This window comes from Chelon labrosus (genome assembly GCF_963514085.1).
Source record: "Chelon labrosus genome assembly, chromosome: 18".
Classification (NCBI taxonomy): Eukaryota; Metazoa; Chordata; class Actinopteri; order Mugiliformes; family Mugilidae; genus Chelon; species Chelon labrosus.
Genome location: NC_140351.1, coordinates 20,365,484 through 20,381,671, shown reverse-complemented (window position 1 = coordinate 20,381,671; position 16,188 = coordinate 20,365,484). Strand labels below are relative to the sequence as shown.

The following is a 16,188-nucleotide window of genomic DNA, read 5'->3' as shown; positions in this document are numbered from 1 at the left end:
CCCCACAGCCATCCCCAGCAGGATGCAGCCTGACACACACACACACACACACACACACACCCCAAAAAAGATTTGGGAACAACTCAAAAAACATGAAGAACAGCATAAGGTGTTGACCTGGCCTTCAAATTCACAAGATCCCAAACTGATCAAGTATCTGTGGGATGATTTACAGAGACCACTCTTCATAGGACCCAAAGGCCCACACTGACAACATCCTGTTGCCAGACATCACAGGACACCCTTAGAAGGGCCATGTCCATTCTCTGATGAGTCACAACTGTTTTGGAGGGAGACCTACACAATACTAGGATGGTGATCATAATGTTATGCCTGGTGTATATAGATTGTTGACTTATTTGTGTATCATAAAATTACCACCTGCCCTGATTTGTGATGGTTGATTAGGCTTGATTCAGTGGGATCATGGTAACCAAATGTTATCCATCATTTTAACCAGTTGCACCAAAGGCAACGTGAATTTGCAAAGCCCCTTTGGATGTACAGTGAATAAAAGTGAGATAATTTCTTTAAATGACCCTGAACTCTGGCTAAGTGTATATCACCTGTAGAACTCTTTTTGTAGTTGGTGGTGAGGGTGTAAATGAATTAGCTTTATTATATTATTGTTTATAATATTTTATCTTTGTTATCATATGCATGACCTTGGTATCTCGCTAGCTTCAGCCATGAGAGAGGCAATGAATATTGCTAATCCATTGTCGCAGAAGCTGAATGTCTGATATGTAATTGTGTTGGCAATGATAAACCAGATAAAAAAAGGATTGGTGTGCTAGAAGATGAAGCACAGGAAAGTAATACACAACCTATGCAATAAATATGAATCATCAACCCTTCATCATTTTTTTTCTATTGACAGCACAAATACATTTTATATGCCTTGACTCTTCACTCCTGAGACAGGTCAAAGCTCACACACATTTCAAGTAAATTCAGTGTTCTAATATTTAGTTGATCTGTTAAGTTTGTCATAGTTAACACAGAGTATGTTGTATTGTTTAGATTAGTGCATTACATTATTTAACATACAAATACACGTACACAAACCCATAAAAAAGTCGTCAAATCATTTTTATCCATGGTTTTGTTTGCTTAATGTGTGTTTTTAATGAACAGGGCACGTGCACTCATAAATTTTGCAAAATTGCGTCCAATGTGTGTCTACAAAATTCTTGTATAAATCGTTGTAAGATTGAGTTAGTGAAGTGTTGAATTTTAATAGCTTGTTCTTCTGGATCCCAGTGGCCTTGTGGGTTCATCTCATCTCTCAGGATTTAAATTAATACACAATAAAACCACTGCTTTAAATCTTCATGTAAGTCTTAATTTTTGCCTGACTTTAGCGACCTGCTGGATTTTGCCATTCACTGAAAACACTGTTTTGACCAGTGGATCATACAAATGATGAATAAATGACTTGATGATAAGAGACTTGAAGATCATGGCTATATTTGACCTGTCTATATTTCTCTAATTACCTTTTAATGACAGGCCCCTCGCTCATTAATCAGACTTTAAGACCGAGACCTCCCAGTCAGGTCATCTGAGTTCAGATGTTTAGTTTAGTCTTCATGGAAAAGTAGAAGAGGTGTGTGATGAACTGACCTGCTGGTATATGTAAGGATGGTACATTCTCTGAATACAAGACAAAACTTAGTAGTAGTTTCACCACGACTTGATCAAATGCTGCTTTGAAAACTGCTGTTAATTCAAATAGTCAAATATTTTCAAATAACAGAGATGAGCCTCAGAGAAGTTCCTCAAGAACATATTTTGGGACATTTCAGTCTGAAGACTTTCACTTTACCAGGAGGCATGGCGCCACTCTCCATATGCTGATAACACACTTCTTTATGTGGCAGTCCTCTTCAGGCCTATTGATGCTATTTATGCATGTATTTAGTGTACTTACTAAGGGTCTGGATCTAGAATGACTCTCAGGTTTACAGAATAAAGTAAATCAAGGCTTAGGATTCTTGCTGCAGTTCTTTTCTGATTATCCAGAGCAAATTGACAAAGCAGAGAAGTTTATAGTTTAAGAAGTTTAACTCTTGTAAGGCTTCCCTGACAGTGGATTCAGTTTATCTGAGTGACGAGGTAAAGCCAGTCTTTGCATGAAATAATTCATTGTTCATGCTCAGTTGTGGTGTTTTTCCCGATTTAAGTCAAATTTGAGGCTCAAAGGACCTTAAAGGAGAACAAACAACTAATCATGTGACTGGTATTCTGTGAGTTTCCACAGAGATCAGAATTACTGAGGCTGTGGACCAAAGGTCAACTGGCCAGCCTTTTGGATACAGCAGTGCTCAGAGTCCCTGCTTTTTGATCACAAGCTTGCTATTTTGCCAAAAATCTGTGTAACAAAAGTTTTGTCCATTTTGTGCAATTAACCACAGGTATACCACAGAGTGTGTGAATGTGGCACTGTTTTCACATTATAGTGATCAAAGTAAAACCGTGGATGATTTATTTTCACCAGAACCTTTCTCTTCATCATTGTGTTGCTGTTGTTTTTTTTCCTGGAACTGGTGGATTGGTTTTCTAGTGCCAGTGTATTCAGTGTTCTGGCATTAAATGAGTCACACCAAACCATGGGAGAGTCTCATTCACGTCTGTGTAATTACAATCAGTGTAAGAGTGTCTCTGAATAAGACCCACCAGCGGCCCGAGAATCGGAGTGCCTTGACAAAGCGTTGACAACTGTGGAACAGGCAAAATTAAGCCCTCTCCATTCATACCCCCTAGTTCTTATTATGCAGAAGCTATCTCACTGAGCTTGCTTTTGTGCTGGTATAATTACTTAATCTGAGCACTCCTAGGGTGAATTACTTTGTGTGCAGCAAGCAAGCAGGCAGCATTGCTTTGACTGGCGCTCCCAAAGGGGAATTGAGGCTTGCTTTAATTGTCCTGTTTTAAAGTTGCAAACGTCTCAACGGCCTTTGTCAAAAGGGATCCACATCTATGTGCGTGTTTCCGTCAAAGCTGCATTTACAATGGAAATAAATACAGTGTGTTCAATTTGGAGTAAAATGTTATCACCCGTTTGTTTCCGTACTTCCTTAAAGCGCTTTATGGACGGTGTAGAGAATGATCCACGGCGCATTAGAGAGTGTGTAGTGCACTTTTTTTTCCTGTTGTTTGCTGCTTATAATGGGCCTGTGCAACACTTAACTAGAATGGAGGCCCATCAAGGCAGACCGATAAGGACCTAGGGATCCACTCTAGTCAATTATCGCAAAGTGCCAAGTTCAACTCAGTGGGCCTTTTATGAAGTACACCAGCTGAGTAAACAAATTAATTGTACAGCCGTGGTTCCCCGACGCGACCGCGCGGCTCAGGGCAATCATACGTCAGACAGAGTAATAGCATGTCTCCACCAGGAAATAGAAGGGACCTACCATTAAAGATAGGCAACCACAAAGGAGTCATCGGCTCTTGGCCATCAAACTCATTCTGCCTCTTACTGTGCTGTTTTGCCTCTATTAGCCTTTCACACCCTGACGTTGGGTTATATTTTAAAATTCTTTTCCGTTATAAAACACCTCTCAAGTATAAAATGAAGCCAGTAGCTTGATCAACTAAACATGTCACTGAGTCCATAAAGATAGAATAAGAATGAAGTTGAGAGCTTTGTATTGATTATTCAAAAGAGACAGAGTGATAATAGATTCATGACTTGAAGCAGGTGTATGCCTGCGCTGTGCGTTATGTCTACAATCAAAAAGGGAAAGACAGTTGCACAGATAGGTCTCATGCATCCAATGTAATAGTTCAGTATGCACCAGCCTGCACTAGTGTCATCATCATCTGGTTGATGGGCTGGGCCAGGTCCAGTAATCACCTTAATGTACAGCAATCTGCATGTGTGTGTCTGTGTGCACATCGTGTCAGAAGAGAGAGAGACGGCGTTTGTTCCGCGGCGTCTAAATATGGAATCGCATTACTCTCGGTTCAAACTGAGTTATAAAGTTGATGAGCCCGCGCGGCTCTCAGGAAAGCACGTTATTTGTTGATTTTGAAATGGTCTGAATTTAGGTCTAATTTCAGTCCCCTGGAACGATGTTTGTTTGTGCGCGCACAAAGTCTGAAATGCAGTTTTAATGCTGGCAGTTTCAGGCCATATTCGCCTTAGTCGCGATGAATAAATAAACGCTGCACTGTGCCACAGGGGAAGCTACATTGAATAAATACATAATTGAATTAAGTTAGAAGATATGCAGAATTTGGGATATGAATTAATAACTAAAAGAAATCTGTAAATAAATCAGAAGGGTTTTTTTTATTTGCCTGATTTCCTTTCTAGCAAAATATTTTGATTTTGAATTTTTTAAATATATATTTCCCTGATGTACTATTCCCTTTAGCTTATGCTGTGTGACATATATTGTTGGCCATGAGTTTAAGATTTAAAATCCAAAACACACACTTCTGGTGAAGATTTACACTTTCAGGGATTTATTCAAATTATTACACAATAATATTTACTTGTGTAGAAGCAAGCTTCTGCTTTCTTTGGATTCACTTTAAGGAACAATGGCTGGCTTGACGCAATTGATGTATCCTACAGTGAGAAATGTATTTGCCCCACTGTCAAATATAAAAGCTGTATAAAAATGCAGTAACAAAAAGTGGACAAAAAAGACTTGACTATCTTGCAACAATTACAGCAACCTTAACCCCGATTAAAGACGAGTAGAGTTGGAACTTTTATTTCACATGAGTGATTCCTATCTGTTCTGTTTTTTGTATGTTCTTTTATCACAGTGTTGACAAGGTATTTGCACAGCCGGGAGAAGGTTATGTCACATCCGTGCACTGAGCAGGATTTAGCAATGTTTTAATCTCAATCTGATGACAGCTGGGGGTTGTTGTCTTCCGCTGGCAGCCATCAGCAATTACATTTGATTAAAACCACACCTTCACAATCCCGCTGAAGCAGGTTAGCTGGGGTTTGCAGTGCTTAAATGGAGACTCTAAACGCACTCCTTTTCCTTTAATACTTACGCAACAAATAACACCTTATCTTAATTAAACAGACTGAAGGGATTGGATGCTACAGCCTTACTTATTCTGGTATTAACAGCAGCTAGAGGTGGCTAATGTTGAAATCTTGACGTTTACCATTATCTCATAATTGTCAGAATTTAGTTCCATAGACTTGCTCTAAGTCAAAATTCTGTAGATGATACGCATTGACTGTGCTGTATGTAAAAATGTTTTTTGAGGCTCAAAGTGGGCAGCTCCGGTTGCCGCCATCTTGGCAGTGGCTAACTCCCCCCAACTCCTGGCTAGTTCAAAAAGAGGCAAAAAGGTGGAGCACAAGAATTTAATGTTAATGTTATTACAGTTCTCTTGGTAAAAAGTGCTTTAGAACTCAGTCTTCCACTTTTGAAATCCTTAAAATAAAATACTAAATATATGAAAATATGTAAATTGTTGTGTATTTGTTTGTCAAAAAAGAATCAGGTGAGTTAGATTTTCTTAAAGCAAAATCTGCTTTGGAAAATACTTGATCATGGCCATGAAATTTGATTATGCCTGTAATTTTGTAAATCCATACAGGCAGATCTGTTAGTGTCTGTCTGTAATAGCCTACTTTTTGCACTAGCATATTAAGTCATTCAAAATATTCATGCCAGAACTCTAATTTTAGCATTAACACTGAATCAGTTGGATGTTTCCTAACGCTGCACCTCATCAAAGTAATTTGTTAGAGGACTGAGAATAACAGGTTCTTTAATGTTGCAGGTGCGCTTTCTGAATGTGCTCGGAGCCCGTGAAACGTTAGAATTACAAATCCCATACCTGCGATCAAAGGAAGAGTAATTGGATTTACTGCTGGCCTAAATGAAAGCTCAATTTACTTCAGCTCTAATAATGCACAGCAGCTATCATATTATCTAAATTTGCGAGTGGTGAGATTTGAACGAGATGTGTTGGTTTTAATTTCCTTCCCCAGGTCTTGTGTTTGCTCCCGCATAAAATGATGTTCCCTAGAAATCAGTTCAAGTGTTCAGTCAGTGTTAGAATCAGCGTCATCAGCTTTATGCCAGGGCTTTCCAATAATAAACTACATGAATGAGCCCTGAGGCCAATCAATATCCTGATCAATCTAAATGCACACAAAGCTGCCTTAATGCGTTTGTTTGCTTTGACGTTTGGAAGGTGGATTTAGGTGGTTAATGGTATGCTTGGATTCTAGAGCTCTTGCGTAGCAAAGTATGTATATTGGTTATATATTGTATAGCTACGGAGGTTAAACTCTCTGGACGGTCTGTTTGTGTTTTGCCATAGTTTATATCTCCGGTTACCTTTGTGTATTTCTCCACTCCAAGGGAGTTTCTCTAACGGGACTGCCATCCTTCTCTGTTGTCAGATCTTCCGGAGGTGTTGGCTGGTGTTCAAGAAGGCCTCCAGTAAAGGACCCCGACGGTTAGAGAAGTACCCAGACGAGAAGGCAGCTTACTTCAGGAGCTTCCACAAGGTAAATATATTCATCAGTATCTTCATTATTTTTCCGTCTGCTGTTTAATTTCTTTACTGATGAATTTGCCTATTACTTTTCAGGTGGATAATTTTGACCAATCTATATAACCTATAGGTATATATTATTATATCATAGTATACATGATATATCTGTATAATATACACCGATCAGGCACAACATTATGACCATCCTAATATTGTGTAGGTCTCCCTTGTGCCTCCAAAACAGTTGTGACTCAGCAGAGAATGGACATGGATCTCACAGATACTAGATCAGTTTGGGATCTAGTGAATAAGGAGGCCAGGTCAACACCTTGTGCTGTTCCTCATGTTTTTGAGTTAAACCGTTTTTGTGTGTTTGTCTGTGTCAGGCTGCATCCTTCTGGGGATGGCTGCTGCCATCAAGGAGTGTCATTGCTATGGGGTGGGGGTGCCTGGTCTGGTCTAGGTGGGTGCTACATGTCTAAGTAACATCCACATGAATGCCAGGTCTAAAAGATTCCCAGCAGAACATTGAATTGTCACAAGATGGTCAATGTTATTTACTTCTACTGTCAGTGGTTATAATGTTATGCCTGATCGGTGTATCTTATAATTCTATCTACAGTATATGCCTATAGAATTTTTCAGAAGTAGAGGTAATGTCTTAACTGTGTTGTGACAGCTATGTGGAATGTGTGGAAGACTAACACTAAGTTCACACTATGAGTGGCAAAGTTACCAAACAGCGTGTCAGCTACATTTTAAAGTGTTGTTCAAACTCTTTTAGATGAAGCTATATCATCAGCCATTTAAAAATAAATTGGTCAAACAAACTAGTCTGTTGTAGGCAGACTCAATTCTTACCAGAAATTGGTAATGTTATGGGATGTGATGTCTGTATCTGATACAGAAACAAAACAAAACTCTGCATGCATTCGGACAGTCATTCAACCAAGAAGAGCCATTTAGTTGTAAATGAATTTAACTCCACAGTGCTGAGATCACATATATGATTGTCTATTAAAGGATTAAGCCCATCCAAACTATCTAATTGGTCTGGCAGACTCATAATACTGGAGCTTCTAATCTCCAACTTTCTGCCACAAACATTTTGTGGCTCTGGGAAGTTGGGCTGGCTTCCAGGCTAGAATAAGACATGGGATTGGCTGTACTATTGGCGTGTCACACAGTAACAAGTGTCATGCATCAGTTTTATGCTTCATATTGTCATTTTCCATCAAAGAGTACTTGACGCCTGTTGCTTTTGTATGTGAACACAGCACAATGTGCCACATGTGCACAGGTTTTGGTGTGTCGTCCACACTCAAAGTTTTAGGGCTTTCAGAACGCGACACAGAGGTCGCTGCTTTATAACCCAACACTAAACTAGGCTAGAGAACTAGTGAACGTTCACTTTTAAGATGCCATGCGCCGTGACTTTCTAATCACAAATAATCCATTTCTTTGGCTGTGAGGATTGATTACTTTTCCTATCGTTCATGCTCATATTGTTGACCTTTGAACTGCTGGCTATACCTGGCTTGAGGCACATGTGATTGTGTGATTAATCAGTCACATTATTAGTCACAGTAAGTACAGGTACACAGTGCTGTACTGTAACAGAAAATGAAAACACAAGATGTATGAAGATTGTAGATCTTGTATGTCTTTAATTATTGTGTTCTGTACAAGCCATGCGTCAGTAAGCCAGGTGTGTATGTGAACATTTTTGTCGTGAGTACAAAAATACAAGGAAGCCAATATCGGTCAGTCTATTGATCAATCAGGATAATGCAGCATGTGGTGACCACATTGCCATGAAATTAAGAATCAATATTCATGAACTCCAAAACATAATTCCTAATGATTTGGTAACACTTTGACCTTTTGTCAAGCATCACTGTCAGACAACCATTTCTCGAGTCTACAATGTGACCAGTGTGTACAGTAAATCCCTGATGTGTTATCTTGTACATAGTCGTGGTTCTAAAAGGAACTTTAATCTTAAAGTCTGTACAATCTCTGTCTTTGGATAACAAAAGGAGATTAAACCCTCTGCGTCACTCTCCAGGGAGTAGCCTCTGGCCGAGTCTATCGACATGCACAGCACAATCACCAGGCAAGAGTTTTATTTTGCAATTTGGCCAACTGGTGGAATTAATTAGCTTCAGATGATAAAATCTGACGCCAGTGGTCGCCCACTAAAAACAAAAAGCCAAGACTTTGGCCTGAAATGTTTTCTTTTCAAAATACAGAAACAAATATATATGGAATATTTGTGATATTGATTATAAAAAAGTAGAAAGTATGCTTTCTTAAAAGCTTTGACTTAAGGTTTAAGATTCAGTTCCGCATGGGGTGTTTTTCACACTACATTAAAAAGGAGAGAGCATTAAACCTATGGGATAAATGACACCATTGAGCTCTAAGCTGTTTTAAACGCATGATAAGAACCTTGTTTTCATCTTCAAGTAATAGGTTCTGTGCATTGGCCACAGATGATGGAGTTAAAGATCTATTAAGACACATTTTGCAACTTTATCTTGTCCTCCAGGGCCTTTTTCTCCCTTTTGAAAGTAATAATCCAGAGTATAATATCTCTCTCCCCGCCTCTTAAGCCCTTTGAAATACCCCAATTATGGCTCATTATCATGGTGAGTGGAGATGATGTTAAAGGAGTAGCACCATGAACAATGTTTTATCTTAATGAGAGGAGATAACTGCAGATAATAGGGGACTGTGACATCAGGTTTCTTACGTGTCTGGAGCTTGAGAGACAATTTAATACTATCTCTACTACCTGGTGATTATGGGTCAGGTTGGGAATTTCTCCTTTCGGGTGGAACTGTATAATTTCTTTCTAGTTTTTTCCATAATCTATCAACACAAGCTGAGCAGATGTTTTGATCCACTTTGTTAGCATCCCTTGTCGCTACAGTATCAGCCATGCATTGTGAATGAAGCGCCTCTCGGGCCACTACATCATGCTGTCACGCAGTCCTATGTGGCTGTAGCCCCCTCCCAGAGGCGTATCATACGCCTGGCGCAGGAGTGAGCGATGAGTGCACATATGCACCAGTGCACCTGGTAATGCATCGCCACAAAGATCAAGAAAGGTCCCGTCTGAGGGCTTCATTCAACGCTGCAGTGCTTTGGGGGGGAAATAGGCTGCACTGGTGGCTGATTTACACAATCAACACAAAAGGGATTGGGTTTTTTTTGCCTTACGTTTTTTTTTTTTCCTTCTCTCTCCAGTTCCTCTTTCTCTCCCTCTTTCTCCTTGTTCAGTTTTCCATGTCTGCGGAACAGTGGTCCACACTGTAAAGCTGTGCCTGAATATTTTTAGCATTGTTGCTCTCGGAAAACTTGAGCTCTATTGAGCTCCTGAGACAGGCAGCCAACGTAGAAAGACAAAACTTTATTTAAATGCCCAAATGCAGTTTGTGCAAACGGAAGTGGAAATGAATTGTAATGGAGGAAGAATGACTAGTTGGAGCCACGCTAGTTCACTTTGATCTGTAGTGAAATGTACACTGATCAGGTATGACCACCTTTCTAATATTGTGTAGGTCACCCTTGTGATTCCAAAACAATTGTGACTCATCAGAAAGTGGACATGGGCCTTCTGAGGGTGTCCTGTGGTGTCTGGCAACACAATGTTATTAGTGGGGGCCTTTTGGTCCTATGGGTTTAGGGTAGGGGCCTCTGTAGATCATCCCACAGATATTTAAAAGTTTGGGATCTAGTGAATTTGGAGGCCAGGTCAACACCTTGTGCTGTTCTTCATGTTGTTTTTAGTTGTTCCTAAAGCGTTTTTGTGTTTGTGCCTGTGTCAGGCTGCATCCTGCTGGGGATGGCTGCTGCCATCAAGGAGTGTCATTGCTATGGGGTGGGGGTGCCTGGTCTGGTCTAGGTGGGTGGTACATGTCTAAGTAACATCCACATGAATGCCAGGTCCAAAAGTTTCCCAGCAGAACACTGGATTGTCACAAGGTGGTCAATGTTATTTACTCCTGTCAATGATCATAATGTTGTGGCTGATCAGTGTATAATGCCCCTAGAGGATAAAGCCAACTGAACATTAGTGATGTCCTCAGTTTTCATCCAGCACGCCATGATTTTGACATTTAGTGGCATGTCAACAACTACTAGAGGACGTTTTGTAAATTTTTTTCTCCAGTACCTACAAAACGAATTAATTATCATCAGCCTTCGTCACACTTTGTTTTCAGTCAATATGTAGATTTGTTGTAGCAGCAATAGAAAACGGGGGCTGCTCTGGATCCTAAACTGTTCTATTTTTGTTTCTTAGCCCAGCCTTCTTTTATTTCCACTGCACCGGAGACCGTGTGTTCGTGTCTAGCATTGCTTGACAGAGTGACAGCACCGAAATCATCTTACAAACATGATAAGCTAAGTGACCTTGGCTTGCTGGCCTAGGTCTGGGCCTCCATGTCCGGGTGTCACCTGTTTTCTTTGTCTGGGGTAGGGGACATTGTAAGTGGTGTGAGAGGAAGCAGAAGTGCAGAAGTGCAGCAGATATAGTCCATACTTGGCTAGAAACTAGCCCTAGCCTGCTGACTCTCACATCCATTCTGCTCTTTAAACATTGCTTACAAGGAGCTTCAGCTGTTAACTGTTTTATTCACTGATGGCCAGCCCTTTAACATAATTGACAAGAGCGATGACAAGACAACTATTAATGACTGTAGCAAGCTTGTTAGCTTGCTAACATTAGTAGATATCCTTGCAATAGAATAGACAAATGTTTAATCTAACATCATAGCTATTATTTCTTCACATTCATATGAGAAATTACTTTTAGAAAATATGTTTTGCCCTTACAAATTTCCCCTTTAACCTTTACATTTTTGAAAAAATTGAGAAAGACTAGGAGAGGAGTTGTGGAGTAAGTCTCATCACAAATGATTCCCTTTGTTCAGACTCTAGCGCCTTAGGCTGGAAATGCACCAAAATCACTCCCTTCACACACACACCACACGTATAAAGATTAAAACATGCACAGTTTCACACTAAACACAAACACAGAAAGAGGATGAAAGGCTGCCGGAATCCACGGCTCAGAAAATCCCACTGCTGGCGTTCACTTTGTGTCACTTATATGTATGAATCACCTGCCTGAGGACAAATACATGTCTCATATGAAATATGTAAATGCAGTCTTTGAGGGGGATAATAAATGAAAAGTATCTGATATCACTTTTAACCTTTTTTTTTTTTATTTCCTTGGATCGTCATTGAAACGCTTTTAAAAGTCTACTGAGCTTGGACACGAAACAGAGGCTATTTGACAGTAAAGGGGGAATTCATTACATGTTATGTAATCGAGCCAAGGAATCTGTAGTCCACATATGATGTGTGTGTTATAAGGTCTGGTCTTTTAACCTTTAACAGTCAAGCTTTACTATACGGGCAGTGAGCCCAGCTAATTCATTCCCAACAGCTCTGGCAGAGGGCCCACAGTTAGCACACAATGGACTACAATAATGTAATGGGCCTTATCTACTAGGCAGAGCACAAAGAGAAGACTGCTGAACAAAATGGCCTGTAAATGCAGGTGATATTCAATTAAATGTAATCTTCTCTTTTTTTCATTCACAATCAATCCCCTGGTAAAGTGATTTAGATGCTTACGATCGCACTGCTACCTACTGACTGGAGATTTCAGGGAGATGCACTTAAACAATGGATGTATAGCTTACACAGAAAGAGTGTCAGGTCATATTTATTTATAAGGGTGTTTTTAAAATAAATCACATGACATTATTAGACATCACACTGCAGCAGGCTTCACACCGCAACAAGGCTGTGATTTCTTACTGTTTCAAACTTCTTTTTCATCATCCGGAATATAAACCTTAACATCACCCCCGCATCTGCCTTACTTTGCTTTTCTTTATATGCTAAGCCTCTAACTGCTATTGCACTTTCAGCAAAGCCGTGCAAAGATGGCAATTAAGCCTTACTGCTGCTGCAGCGTTGGATGTGTTCATTCAGGGTAATGTGCTGCTGCAACTCTCTCCTTGCTCTTTAGATCACAGAGCTCCATAACATCAGGAACATTACCCGGATGCCACGGGAGACAAAAAAGCATGCTGTGGCGATCATCTTCTGTGACGACACGTCCAAGACATTTGCCTGTGAATCAGGTGAGTTCTTTTCCCTCCATTACAAGAGACTAATAGCAGCAGCAATAGTGCAGTGGAGCAGATTGGAAGAAAGCAAGTCTGTTGGAAACTGTTGGATGGACCGTATTTTTTTAAAAGTTTGGACAGAACCAGAGGAAGAATGAAAAGTGAGGTGCCAAATAAGAAGAAGAAATAGACAGATAGGGTGAAGGACTGCAGTGGAGAACTGGAGTTTAGCCAAGTGATGCTCATTTGCCGCTATATTAAGAAGTGGGAGGATCTGTTCCGAAATATTGATTTTCATAGAGCAGGTATGAAAACCAATATTGGGCATAATTTGCAGTGTGTTTCAACCCAATTATAGACTGTAACAATAAAGATTGCTTCTAATACGTGGATGGGAAGCCAAAGAGGCGAGGTGCAAGTGTCTTTAAGTGGAGATACAAGTGGAGGTGGATGCACATTAGTGTGCTACTGCGCTTAAAGTGGTAAACTCTCTGTTGCTTTTACTCTGTTTCCTATGATCGCTCTCATTCCCACCACACCTAAAAGTTGCTGGAAACTCCTCTCATATTCAGCCTTAAGCCTCATCTTCATATAAAGCGATTTGGTCGTAACCCATCTTTCTTCCAGAAGTTGATCGCTTCTGGACGTTCCAAGCATTGCCTGCAACCCTCTTGTATTTTTCAAAACCCAAATGTGAGTGAAACAAACAGCCTATAAAGCATTGTTCTTCTTGCCGTCACTGCTCTGTATTTGAAAAGAAAATACGGCCGGTGCCAAAGACGCTCCATCTGGATTCACCCGACGCCAAGCCCGCTATCGGCCTGGTGAATATGTTGCTAGAAACCAAAGTCATGGATATTGTTTCGTTGCGGTAATCCTTAGAGAAAAACTGGCCATCCCCCTGCATTGCCTTAAAGCTGAGATTAGTTTAGCACATCCTCTCCATCAGTTTATTTTTTTGCCTGCAATTGCCACAACTCACTGGTCGCTTCTTGTGTGTATACATACTAATATCTCATGTGGACATTGACATGATGGCCACACTATAAAGATTTTTAAATTATTATTTTTTTTTTCTCATTTCAGTTTTTTAGAATCCAAGAAGGAATCAAAAACATATATTTTTTCTGCTTTTTAAGGGATTATAGTAAAAAAAGTAAAAGTGCTTATGTTGCCAGCTGGGTCAGGTAGCATTAAAACTCTCTTACACTGTATCTAATTCTAATCTGGCATGCAGCCTTTCCACTACGGAGCAATATCAATGGGAACTGTAAAGCAAACTGCATGCTTATTTGAAGTCATTTATACTGAGAGAAATCTGAAATTGAAGTTGACTGTTTTTGGAGCAAGAAAGAAAAAGGTAATTAGGCCTCATGAAGATCTCGTATTTTATTTTTAAAAATAACATTTTGATGCCTCCGCCCAAGAAGTGCCGTGAAGTGTGCTGTCAGTGGAACAAGGGGTGGAACAAACGGAAAATAATCTTACGTTTCTGACAGATTTGGGTGCGTCTGACAAACACGCACATAAAGGGAGACGAGAGCGTGAACTGAAGATTTGTATGAGATACTATCATGTGTATAAATTCCTTGGATTCTACAGTTGAATTGGGTCAGAGAAAATGTAAATACATGGTTTGCATTTGTTTGTTTAATGACACACAGCGCTGAAAAGACAATGGATGTGCTTCATCTTTTTTTTTTTCTTGCATCCTCACACACTCTTTGCCAACACAAAACAGTACTCCATCCTTTTCCATCACACACACATGCACAGACATCGTCCTGCCACATCTCATCATGCATGGCACACGGAGTAGCCAGGCTGCCTCTGTGCTGATGAAGTGTTTGTTTAGCCGATTTTCCACTCAGTGGCCTTAAAAAGTGTGGGAGTTTAGAGGCTCTTAAAGGCCAGAGTAACTCCAAACGAGAAAAGCTGAATCCGGGGAGGCATGAGGAAAGAGCTAAAGTGCAGAGCTGCTGCTGCTGCTGCCTATAAATGTGTGTGTGTGTGTGTGTGTGTGTGTGTGTGTGTGTTTTTTGAATTTTCTCCTGTGGGTGAATGAAGTGCTTCAGGCAGCAGCAGACCTTTCCTTCACCCTGCAAAGTAGTGTAGATCTGTCCCATCTACAATGTTTGTCAGAGGTTGTTTTACTGTGCCAGCGATTACACAAGATGGTTTAAAATGAGAATACCTCTCCAGACACATAAAACACAAGCAATGGTATTTTTTTTAGACAGAGACACGGTGGCATCCCCACACTGTGGACGAGTGGCCATAGTCGCTTATCTTAGAAGTCTACAGCGCCAGGAAGCTTCACAAAGCTAAACAACTCTGGAGTTTACTTCATTTCGCACTTCAGTGACTTTCACAAAAAGCTCACATAAGACAATTGGAAATCTTCTGCATTGTAAACACAATTTTTTCCTGACTTAACAGGAAGGAAACTATCACAAATATCAGACTGCCAAACAGATTTGCAGATTTAATTCATGAAATAATTAGCCACCAATTTTAAAAATCTGTCTCAGAATGAATTCTCTCCTTTCTTTAAATGATACACAGAGACCATGCTGCCTTCAAACTTGAGTTTATGATTACGCTATGGAGAGTCATTTAAGTTCATGTTTCATTTGAGTTGTGAGACCACCTCTGCTAGACAACAGTCGGCACACACTTTATGCTAAAGGTTAACACTTTAGCTAGCTAACCAGCAGGTAGTGCAATGCAGGAAATGCAAAGACATAATTGTCCTGATTTAGTCCAGAATTTCTCGATTTTACTACTTTTTAAAAGAGTATACTTTATAGCTGGGACTTCTGTGAGAATAGCCTATGTACTTTAAATATGAAACAACAGCTAACAGCTAGTTACCCTAGCAGGAATTGTTCTTTTTATTTAACTTTAAGCTAGCTTTTTCTTAGCCAAGCAGCTGCTAGCTGTAGAAAACTAAACTGATGCTTTCAATAAATGTTTAAAGGATTGTATTTACTTTCTAGCTAAGACTTTAGTGAGAATACCCCTTGCTTGTGTGAACTTTAAATATGAAGCCACAGCTTACAGCTGGTTACCATAGCTGTTTCTAGTTATAGCTGTTTCTAGTATTTGTTCAAAACTTAGCCAACCAGCTGTGAACTGTAGCTGTAGTAAACTAAAATTATGATATCACCTTTTTAAATACCCCTCTTGCGTGTGTACTTCAGATATTAAGCAGCTGCTGGCTTGTTTGTTACATACGACACTAAATGTGACACTACCGCCAGTACATAGATAGCTTAGCTTAGCATGAAGACTGCAAGTAGGGGGAAACATCCTGGCTCTGTCCAAAGGTTATAAAAAAAAAAAACTATTCAGTGTAAAGTTCAATTAAATACATTATAAATAAATGAGAGAAACAAAATAAATAATAAATGTTTTTAAGTTTGGGGTTAGCTGTTTCCAGTCTTTGATCTAAACTTAGCCAACTAGCTCCAGCTGCAAATTTAGCTAAGAGAGCATTATTAGCAAGAAAACAAACAAAAAAAAAACCCTATTATTTGGACTG

General features: G+C 39.8%; 1 protein-coding gene across 1 annotated transcript in view; it reads left to right on the top strand.

The window, feature by feature from the left end:
- dok6 (docking protein 6) overlaps nucleotides 1-16,188 on the top strand; it is a 47,005-nt gene that overhangs the window by 18,403 nt on the left and 12,414 nt on the right. Inside the window, exons 2-3 of the mRNA XM_084566382.1 lie at nucleotides 6,398-6,505; nucleotides 12,545-12,659. Of these exons, the coding sequence (XP_084422508.1) occupies nucleotides 6,398-6,505; nucleotides 12,545-12,659 (223 nt within the window). The remainder of the gene's footprint in view (nucleotides 1-6,397; nucleotides 6,506-12,544; nucleotides 12,660-16,188) is intronic.